General features: G+C 47.5%; 1 protein-coding gene across 1 annotated transcript; it reads right to left on the minus strand.

Moving 5' to 3' along the window:
- Window positions 1-1548: 1548 nt before the first annotated feature.
- Window positions 1549-8019, minus strand: LOC142584550 (uncharacterized). Its single transcript, XM_075694654.1, has 4 exons — window positions 7820-8019; window positions 7203-7418; window positions 6690-6815; window positions 1549-1846 (listed from the first exon to the last, which is right to left on the minus strand). Exons 1-4 carry the CDS (start codon window positions 8017-8019, stop codon window positions 1549-1551), a joined length of 840 nt encoding a protein of 279 aa, XP_075550769.1.
- Window positions 8020-11634: the final 3615 nt, after the last annotated feature.

Here is an 11634-nt window from a genome sequence, read left to right on the forward strand (position 1 = left end):
TTGTTGTTTCCGCGAAAGTACACTTGTTCACCTTGAGTCACGGAAGACAATGGCTTCGTATTTGTCTCCATGACTGTGTTGCTGTGGTTGGCGAACTTGAAAGCATTCTTGGGCTGCACCACAATCGTAATGTGGTTTTAGTTCCTTGGGTGCCACTAGCTTGAGCATTCTTATCTTGCGGCCCATTAGAAGTTCTGCTGGAGACAGTATTAAATTGTGCACTGGAGTGTCCCTCAGCTCCATGAGAACAAGCGACAGGTCACTACCGTCTTTCAGTGCTTTGGTCAGGCTGGTTTTTACTGTTTGTACAGACCTTTCTGCGAGACCATTGGACTTTGGATAATATGGAGAGCTTGGGTTGAAGGAAATGTCCCAGCTCCTGATAAAGTTCTTGAACACTTCAGAATTGAACGGTGGCCCATTGTCTCAGATCATTTCTTCTGGGATACCAAAGTGCGCAAATTCTTTTTTCAGTATAAAGATCGCTTTGGCAGCTGAAATGTCTGTAGTCTGCTCAACCACGTTCAACCACAATGTACTTGCTAAAGTAATCAACTATAAGCAAGTAAGTGTCATTGTTGAAGTGAAAATAATCTATGGCAACCATCTGCTCAGGCGTGGTGGGAAGCTTCCTGTCCATTAGTGGCTCTCATTGGTTTGAGTGCTGGTGCTGCTGACAGAATTTCCAGCTGGTGACCATTTTTTCGATGTCTTTGTTGATTGTCAGCCAACACAATGTTGCACGTGCTTTGATTTTCGTTGAAACAATGCCTTGATGTGCTGTGTGAAGTCGTTTCAGAGTATCTTGTTGGAAGGATGTAAGAATGATAAGGGGTCTTCCACGAAAAAGAAGGTCATCCGATAGATGGAGCTCATCTTGGCAATGAGCACATGCTCTAGCAGGTAGATCAACACTTTGATGCTTTGGCCACCCATTCTGAACATACTGGGCAACTTTCTGAAGAACTGGATCTTTTTTCATTGCAATACGAAGCTCTTGCAGCGTTGTAGTTGAAGCAGTGATCAGAGTCCCCCCCCCCATCACTCTGCACTCTTCCAAATCGGATGTGTCAGTGTGGAGAGATGTGTCTGCAGCACGTGAAAGGGCATCTGTGACAGTAAGGTGTCTGCCTGGTACATACACAAGATGGACATTGTATCTCTGAAGACGTGGAAGTAGACGCTGCAGTCTTGGAGTGATTGCATCGAAGTCTATCTTGCACAGACCAATCAGTGGTTTGTGGTCAGTGTGCACAGTCACAGGTCGGCCATATGTATAAAAGTTAGTGTTCACAAGCAAACACAACTGCAAGAAGTTCTTTCTCTATCTGGGCGTAGTTTATTTGTGCTGATGTCAGTGACGCAGAGACATGTGCAACTAGTTGTTGATTTTGTAGCAGCACTGCACCTAGTCTGTTTGCACTAGCATCTACAGAGACAATGACTGGCTCTTTTGGGTTGGAGTACTTGAGGACTGATGCTTCTATAAGAACTCTCTTGAGGTAGTTAAAACTTCTGTCCATGTTTGCATCCCAGTAACATGCTGCATCATTTTAGGAGAGCCCTGAGCTGTGCAGTTTCTGTCGGTGCAGAAGGAACAAACTTTGCAAGAAATGTGATCATGCCTAGAAACCTGAGTAGCTCTTCTTTGGTGGTTGGTGCTTTCATAGAAGTGATAGCCTGGAGCTTGGCAGGATCAGGCTTCAAGCCATATGGTGTTAGCAGGTGTTCTAGGTAGGCAATGTTTGAAACAGCAACCTTAGTCTTTGATGCATTCAACTTCAAGTTGTGCTGTCGTGCTACCTCTAGCACTTCATGAAGCTTTGCATTGTGTTCTTCAATATTCCTGGACACAAGAAGTATGTCATCAAAGTAGGGTCAAACATTCTCAGTTCCTGAGAAGGTGCTGTCCATGGCTCGCTGAAATAACTGGTGCACTCTCAAGTCCAAAGGGAATTTGAAGAAACCTGTACAATCCCCAAGGTATGTTGAATGTACACAGCTTGGAGCTGTGCTCATCGAGTGTTAGCTGCCAGAAGGCTGACTTCGCGTCAAGCACTGTAAACACGGGTGTAGTTGCTCAGGTTAGCAAGAAGCTCATCCTGTGTTGGTATGCGGTAATGCTCGCATATGATTGCATCATTTAGCTGTCTTGGGTCTAAGCACAATCACAAGGGTCCATCCTTTTTCATGACAATCACGAGTGGAAGGACCCAATCTGTTGGTTCTGTTACTTTTGTTATGATGCCTTTTGTTTCCATGTCATCAAGCTCATGCTTTACCTTGTCTTGGATAGCAAGGGGAATCTTCCTGGGAGCTATAATGACAGGTACTGCGTTGTCGTTGAGAGTGATGCTGACCACACCTGGTAATTGACCGATGCCCTCAAATACATCAGAGTATGCATCTAAAATAGCTTGAGTGCTGCAATGTAGCGAGCCTTTCTCGTTGAGAGCATTGGGCTTGCTACTGCTTGAGTGCACACTATGAGACGGGCGATCAGCCGTCGGTCTTGGCATGCAGATGCTCCGAGGACTGGTAAAACTTTTTTGTTGGTGATATGGTATGTCAGAGTATGGAACTTGCCTCTCACTAGTAATTTCATTTTGCACTCGCCAAGTATTGGCAGTCCTGTGCCATCATAAGTTGAGGCTTTCACACTGGAAGATGTAAGTTTGGTTGCTGCTGGCATCTCTTGAGCGTACTCAAAAAATGGTGTTTACATCAGCTCCTGTGTCGAGCTTGAAAACAACATCCAAGCCATTGATGTTGATTGTTTCTGTCCATTCTGCTGCTGCATGGAGTCTTTGCACTGTCAACATGCCAAGGCACACTGGATGAGTGTCCGAGGGGGACTCTGGTTGGGCATCCAAAGACAACACTGCATTTCTTGAGGAACGTGCACACACTTTCTGACGACACACAGAAGCGAAGTGACCAAACTTGCCACAAGAGTAGCAATGGCTACCGTATGCTGGGCAACTCCTTGGTGGATGATTGGTGCCACATCTTGAGCACGTGCAACGAGAAGGCTGAACACAGCTGACAGGTTGTTGCTGCGTCTGATGTGCGCTGGTGCGATGCAGATGGGCTTGTTTCATGCTGTGCGCGTAGTTGCGAGGTAGGCGATCCACAGTAGCCTCTCCCTGCTTGTCTTGTAAATCACGAACATGCTGTTTCGAGATTTCGGCAGCTTTGCAGGCTGAAATTATTTTCTCCAGAGTCAGTTAGGGCTCTCTGAATAGGCGTTTGTGTAGGGCATCGTCCCTGATCCCTACAATGATACGGTCGTTGTTCATGCGGCTCTCTCGCTGACCGAAGTCGCACTTGCGTGCCTGCAGTTTCAACGTGGTGACAAATTCGTTGATGGTTTGACCCAGTTGCTGTGCCATTGTATTAAACAGTGCGGTTGCTCGAGTGACGTTCTTGCACGGCGTGTACAAGTAATCAAACTGCTTTATGATTGCCTTCACAGAATCTTCGGCCTGGACCTCGGGAAGCGTTTGCTGAATGTTTCGCGCTGACGGTCCCAAGATATGAAGGAGAAGTGCTTTTCTTGCGGGGTCAGGCTTAGCTGAATATTCTATGGTGGTTTCGTAGATCCAAAAGACTTCCCACCATTCTTCCCATTCACTTGCTGGGTTGTCGCCGGGCGTGAACGGTGGTGGAGGTTGTAAAAAGGGATTTGCTATGGCGTTCATGGGCAGGCGTTGCAGAGCTGTCGGCTGCTGCTCTTGTTACTTGTGGCCCTCTTCTGACACGATGTTATGTCTCAGGAATACAACAAAGAACTTTATTTAAGTTTACATAGCTGGGTGTATGTGCGCATGTTGATGCCGTTGCTGTATATCAAAACACACAGGCTTGTCAAGACTATCAAGAGCTAGGTTATATATGTAGGTGGCGTTGGTGATCAGATACAAATATGTAACATTTATAACCCTGTGTAATCAAACGTATCACAAACCAAACCACCAAGCATAGTTCAGAACACTGGGGCTTTATTTGTACATCCCTTCACTGGATCCACTCCATCGTTTCACTTCCTCTTCTTCACCTCGCACGGCCATCCCCCGCTACATGCTCATGTCTAAACCGGCAACGTGCCAGAAGAAGGAAAGTTTGCCACAGATGGGCAGACCAGCAGATGAAAGTGTCTCAATAAATCAGCCCCTAATGTGGCATAGCAGACGTCTGCTGTCCAAAATAGCCATTGCAACCTTCTTTTAAGACCGATATTGAGGGTAAGAGACTTCTGTCTGTAAGTTGCGATGATAGAAGAGTTCATTGTAGGGAGGTTGAACAAAGTGTTGATGGCATGATTTAAGCGTGCTAATGTTGGAGCTCACGTCCGTGCTAACGTGCATCACCTGGTGCCTAAATTTGCACCATATCTAGTGTTCGTAGTATGCCCAGTACAGGTTGGTCGTGCAAGACAGTGCCAGCAGACAGCAGGGATGACAATAGTTTTTACATCGATGATGTGGCAACAACCATACTTTCAGTATAACTCATTCGTCAATAGCTATTTAGCAACCATCAGCACCAGTCTTTAATGGCATTACTAAATAGAAATAGTTCGAAGGCACACATTTCGTTTTACTTCTAGAAAGAAGAAATTGACCCATTCCCTGTCGGACATAGCGCATCAAAACGGCCCCTGCATTATAAATGAGAAATTTCAGGGCACATATTCTTGTTCTTTAACACGTTGGTGAAAATTAGCATTCATGCATCCATACATTGAGCTGTTCCTGTCCTTCTCATAGAGCAGCAGCACGCATGCAGCCTGCTTCCATATGGCAAGCTCAAAATTGTTTAATGTCTTCTTTCTGTGCACTACCGAGGGACATTGTGGCTGAAGGTGCAGATCCATTTGAAACTGCTTTGCAATCTATACTGTAACTTAGATGATGTGCAATAATGAAACATGTTTGAAGTGGTCTCGCTGGATGCATGAAAGAAGACGAAGAAATGGGCTAAGGAAGAAGTGAGAAGGAAGAAGTTGAAATAAAATGGCGGACGACATCCGTCCGCCTGGCTACGCGCTCTGGCATTCCAGCAGCATTCAAAGACATGCTATGACACCTGCCATCAACATGTTTCTTATGCTAAAGGTGACGTTGTGTGACTGTAGACGCTGTGGTTTGTGTCAGAAGTTCTTGGCCTGTTCGTCATTCTCGACCACCTCAGTGACGTTATGTATGTGATCTCTCGTCTCACAAGTACCCGTCGCCACTTTAGTAAGAGACAGTTGACTTACGCCGCACGCCTCAAGCTTTACCACCATTGATCCTCTGATTGGCTTGCCCACTGGGCATCGTCTGCGAATGGGGAAATGAAACGTGCTAATACAAATGAAGATAATGAAGTTGGACTGTACTGCGATTATCTGCGTAGATGGCCTACCTTGAGCTATCATCTCTTATCCTGTAAATAATTGTGACGCATCGCCACAATATTTATCTTGGTTTTGGAGCTTGTTACGTTCCTTAACCTAATAAACATTTCGGCTGCTACTTCTGTTTTTTGATGTACTGTAACATTGTATTTACACTAGTTATTGCTGTGAAAGGGCCATGACATATTTGTCTGACTACAGTATTCTCAGTTTAGCATTGTAACCGTAAGTAGAGAGCCCAATACGGTTACAAAAAAACAACAAAACTCGAAACTTTCTATTTGAAATTAGTGCCTCTAAGCCCCTTCTGACAGCAACTGCCACTTTCGCATGGTCTGTGCAACATCAGGGAGTGAGGGGCTACTACTTTGTTGTCTCTCGTGTTTTATCTTTTTGAACCACCTTGTAACCTCACCCACTTCGTTTCTGCATCATTCTGACAAAAAAACTTGAAAAGTGGGCAGTTCTGCCATAGTTGATGAAATCTTCTCTAATATAGCACGACTTTGCATTAGCCTTGGCTGAAATGGCAGACAGGATGATGGCACATGACTAGAACAGGGGCAATTGTCTACTCTAATACGCGTCGTCTACTCTTGTGCCATTTGTTGCAAGATGAGCCTGTACTAAATAGGACAAGAAGCCAGACTTTGCACAAGCCAGTTTCCTATTTCTGAGAGCTGCCAATGTAGTTAAATACACATAACTACTAAGCCCTCTAAAAATGTTTTGTGTAGCTACGCCTCGGTGCAATTGTACATGACACAAATACATAATGCGCTCCACTCGCTGCTATAATGTTGCACTTGGGAGTACCCATTTGGTATACGCGTGTAAAGGAAGCGAATAATTTCTCAATGCATGTCATGTCTCCGAGGGCTTCTTGTTTTCATAGACCGAAATGTATTGCATGAATTGTCTGGTAAGAATAAATGAAGATGTGATAGGCAGAAGTGAGAATGGCAATGATTGAACAGATGAGATTACATATAGCCCTTCTATTCACTGAACTTGAAATATTCTACCAGTCTATGCTATCATGTCAGCTGTAGATGTGTAGGCCACAAGTGATGCATACCTTGGTCGTGGCCCTGTTAGCAATAATGCTATATATTTTGTGAATAAAAACTATGTATTTTCCAATTTGTTGAGAAGGCAGTTTGTAATTTCATGTGCAATGCAAATTTCATGTCTGAACCATCTTCTTGTTACACAGCATTGCAGCAGCACACACAGGCACATTTTGTTCACATTTTTTTAATAATCCGGATATTTAAATCTTGTGTACATCTCAGTTGGGAAGGCGTCCCTCACAGCAGCAACGACACAGCTGGGCAGCACCTTCCTGTTGCCCCGTCCTAGCCGATGCCACACCCACCGTGCAAATTGGCGGTATGCGGTGTATCTGTACCGCCTGAAAATAAATGAACAAGGTTGGGAGAATTTTAAAGATAACGCTGATTAGCGGCGGGTGATGCCTCCTGTAGCGTACAGCCGGCGTCAAAGTATAGGGTCCGCGGCTTACGAGGAAAGGCTGAATATTTCCATGACCCCTGCAGGAATCGCTGGTAATTCAATGTTGTCCGAGATGCCGTGAACCGTAAATTTGTGACGCCGACTGCACGTCTCTTAAAAGTTACGCGCGTGCTACGATTGATGGGCTCGAACACTAACACGGAAGGTTGGACGGACGTATGTCGTGTTGCGTGGCGAGATCATAAATTGTTCCCGACCGAAAATCTAATATTGCGAACGTCGTGCTTTGAGTCGAGGCCGTGGTGGAAAAGGTGTAAAAAAGTACCTGTGGATTTCCGGGGCCTCTACAAGCGCCGGGCGGTCTTCCATGAGGGCGTAATGCGCCACTTCAAGGGCATGCACGTTCAGGCAAGCCTGAACAAAGGTGGGGTGGCTTGTGATGCACGCCTCGTTGCCCCGGAGTGCGTCCACACGGTCAAGCTCTGTGCAGCACACCGACTCGCGCTGCGTCTCCATTGCCCTGCAGTGTCCACATTGGCACCTGCGATAATCGCGATACATGAAACGTGCGCTCTGCTGGCTCCGCACACTGCAATTCGCCGATGTTGCTGAGCATTGCAGTTCTGTTTTACAAACTGTAACCTGAGGGTAACATAAACAAATAAACTGTCTGCTGTTAGACCGGCATATAAAGCAAATAAAGCAATTAGCCGTCGCTCATTCGAAAACCAGATTACATGTAGGTACATCGAAGCATGGCAATTACCATGCCTCTAAACACAATGGATACATAGCATATATATGCCGCAGCATTTGTTGCTCTTAAGACGTAGTGAAAATTGAGATTAATTATGACATGCGAAGAGTTGAGACCGCTACTACACACTACTGGTGAAATGCCGTGCAGACAACAACGTTCAACGCCGATTTATTGTGTCTCACCATTGAACGTGGCCGATGCGAAGGTTTTGTTGAGGTTCGTGCTCGCCGTCGCCGGCCGCAATATCCGAGTCGCTGCTCTCCAGTGGGTCGAATTGAAAGTGATTGGCCACGTCTAATACGGCGGCGACTCCCACATGCAGGAAATCGTCGCCGCTGGACGACGAAAACGAGGACGACGACGACGATGATGGCGAGGACATGGCAAACCACGTGCAGGCGTAGCAGACGACTAGCAACACGAAGCTCGCGTGCCGGCGCGCCGCATGCTGGCTGCGCGTCAGAGCATACGTCATGGCTTTTTGCGAACACGTGACCACTTTGTTTACACTCCCGGTGGGCCGTTTCGTTGCTCTCTGAAACCGAAACTTTGACTGGTCGCTACAAAAAAGACTGCAAATAATTACCTGTCGCGCTCTGAAGTAAATGAGGTCTCGTGCCGTGATTACTGGGTCATTAACTACTTATTAAAGCAGAAAAAACCACGTGGATTTTTTTTGTGTCAGTACTCCTTTAAGTCTTCCCTCACCAGATCCTGCGTTCACAAAATGAGCGCCAGTTTTAATGCGCAGGTCCGGCGCCTATTAGAAGCAGGTTATCCTAGTGTAGCGGTGGCCACTGTGGCTGAGCGCCTAAAAAAGTCGGTTTCGAGAGAGACGGACGTGATTATAGAAAGCAGTAATAGCAAAAAAAGAGTAGTGGCTATTCGGTATATTCATTCAGTGTCGCACAGGCTTAAGAAAGTTGCTAGTAGATATGATGTTAATGTTGTTTTCACTGCTCCCAATAAGCTAGGTAAGATATGCGCTGCCGTACAGAATAAAAAGGAGCGGGTAAAAGGCAAAAAAAAACGAACAGATATTTGTCCAGTAAAGCACAATAAGAACAACAGTTTTACTGACTGTCGTATGGGTGTGGTGTATAAAATTCCCCTTAGCTGTGGCCAGTTCTACGTAAGGCAAACGGGATGGTGTATCAATCAGAGGCTAATGGAACATAAAAGGTCGTTAACCGGTGGATCGCCTTCTAATCTTTCGCTACATTGCCGAGATTGTAACTGCACGCCAGAGTTAGATGAATCCGCGATATTGTACAGGCATAAGAATGAAGATACGCGTCTTATGGTAGAGGCATGGCATATCTATAATGGTGGAAGTGCGTGCGTGAGTCAGCCTTCGATTACCTTACATAAGGAAGAGATTAAGTGCCTTAACAGTTATCTCCCACGCAGACCGGCACGTGTACCCGATTGACACGTGGTGTTACCATTCCTGAGCATGCGCAGATGAGTTTTGTGTCGTCTTTCTTTTTTCGCCTCAGTGCTCCCTTCAGTTGAAAGTCGACGTTCGTGTTGTCCACTTCTCTACTCTTGTGTCCTGTCTGCACGCCTCACTTCTATTTGCATAATGAATCCTTACCAACTAGCTCAGTTTTCTGTCGTTCGAAGCGTCGTCGGAGGCTGTAGTGTCGGCTGTCGGTCCTCTGTTGGTTCTTGATCCGTAGGCGGGCGAGCTGTCGGGCTTCTTCGGCGCGCTCGAGATAGCTAGCGACGTCAACATTCTCTTCGTCAGTGACGTGGGGCAGCATGGCGTCGAGCGTCGTCGTCGGGTTCCTGCCGTAGACCAGATTAAACGGCGTGGTCTGTGTTGTTCCTTGCACCGCCGTGTTTTAAGCGAAGGTTACATACGGCAGGACCGCCTCCCACGTCTTGTGCTCGACGTCGACGTGCATCGCTAGCATATCGGCGAGGGTCTTGTTCAGGCGCTCCGTGAGGCCATTCGTTTGCGGATGGTAGGCAGTTGTATTCCTGTGGCTTGTCTGGCTGTATTGCAGAATGGCTTGGGTGAGCTCTGCTGTAAAACCCGTTCCTCTGTCGGTGATGAGGACTTCTGGGGCACCATGTCGCAGCAGGATGTTCTCGACGAAAAATTTCGCCACTTCGGCTGCGCTGCCTTTTGGTAGAGCTTTAGTTTCAGGGAAGCGGGTGAGATTGTCCGTCGCCACGAGGATCCACTTATTCCCGGATGTTGATATCGGAAACGGCCCCAAAAAATCCATCCCAATCTGCTGGAACGGTCGGCGAGGAGGTTCGATCGGCTGTAGTAATCCTGCTGGCCTTGTCGGTGGTGTCTTGCGTCGCTGACAGCCTCGGCATTTCTTGACGTAACAGGCGACATCGGCGGTCAGAGGCGGCCAGTAATACCTTTCCTGTACCCTCGACAGCGTCCGGGAGAATCCGAGGTGCCCAGCGGTTGGATCGTCACTTCTGGACGCAGCGCTGACGGTATAACAAGAAGGCAGCTGGCGCGGACTCGTGAGAAGTTCTTCTTCACGAGCAGGTTGTTTTGTAGTGTGAACGAAGACAACCCGCGCTTAAATGCCCTACGGACAAGGTCGGTGTTCCCTTCCAAATATTCGACGAGGCCTTTTATCTCCGGGTCTGCTTGTTGCTGTTCAGTGAAGTCTTCCGCGCTCATTATTCCAAGGAAGGCGTCGTCGTCCTCGTCGTCTTGCGGTGGGGTAAGGATTGGGCCGCGTGATAAGCAGTCGGCGTCAGAGGGTTTTCTTCGGGACTTGTATATTACGGTGACGTCATATTTGTGCAGTCCGAGGCTCCACCGCGCCAGCCGTCCTGAAGGGTCCTTTAAGTTAGCTAGCCAACACAACGCGTGATGGTAGCTGACGACATTGAATGGCCCACCATAGATGTAAGGGCGGAATTTTGCTGTAGCCCAAATGATGGCGAGGCATTCCTTTTCAGTCGTAGAATAATTGACTTCCGCTTTTGACAGCGGCTGGCTAGCATAAGATATCACCCGTTCAAGTCCGTCTTTCCTCTGGACTAGGACGGCACCGAGGCCTAGGCTACTGGCGTCAATGTGGATTTTGGTATCCGCGTTCTCGTCGAAGTCTGCAAGTGCTGGCGGCGACTGCATTTCAGTTGTTGAAATGCATCGGCCTGCGGCGTTTCCCACTTGAACTAGACATCGCATTTGGTTAGATGCGTTAGCGGCTCCGCGATGCGTGAAAAGTCTTTGACAAAGCGCCTGTAGTAGGCACAGATGCCAAGGAATCTACGCACTGCCTTCTTTTCGATGGGCTGCGGGAACTTTGCGATGGCAGCTGTTTTCTGCGGGTCGGGGCGTACTCTGGATTTGCTGATAACGTGGCCTAGAAGGAACAGAAGCTCATTGTAAGCGAAGGGGCACTTTTCCGGCTTCAGAGTAAGCCCTTATGACCTGATGGCCTCTAGTACTGTTGTAAGCCGCCTAAGGTGATTGTCGAAATTTCTGGCGAAGACAACGGCGTCATCCAAGTAAACAAGACAAGTCTGCCACTTCAATCCTGCTAAAACCGTGTCCATCACGCGCTGGAACGTTGCAGGTGCCGAGCACAGTCCAAATGGCCTGACCTTGAACTCGTAGAGGCCGTCTGGTGTGATGAAGGTGGTCTTTTCGCGATCTCTCTCGTCGACTTCTATTTGCCAGTAGCCAGACTTGAGGTCCATCGACGAGAAGTATTTAGCGTTGCAGAGCCGATCCAATGCGTCGTCTATCCGTGGGAGGGGGTAGGCGTCCTTCTTCGTGATCTTGTTCAGACGACGATAATCGACGCAGAAGTGTAGGGTTCCGTCATTTTACTTCACCAGGACTACAGGAGATGCCCACGGGCTTTTAGACGGCTGGATGATGTCGTCGCGCAGCATTTCGTCGATTTGTTGCCTAATAGTTTCACATTCTCGCGTCGAAACTCTGTAAGGGCTCTGGCGGAGTGGTCGAGCACAATCTTCGGTTATTATGCGGTGCTTGGCGACTAGT

This window comes from Dermacentor variabilis, chromosome 6 (assembly GCF_050947875.1).
Source record: "Dermacentor variabilis isolate Ectoservices chromosome 6, ASM5094787v1, whole genome shotgun sequence".
Lineage (NCBI taxonomy): Eukaryota > Metazoa > Arthropoda > Arachnida > Ixodida > Ixodidae > Dermacentor > Dermacentor variabilis.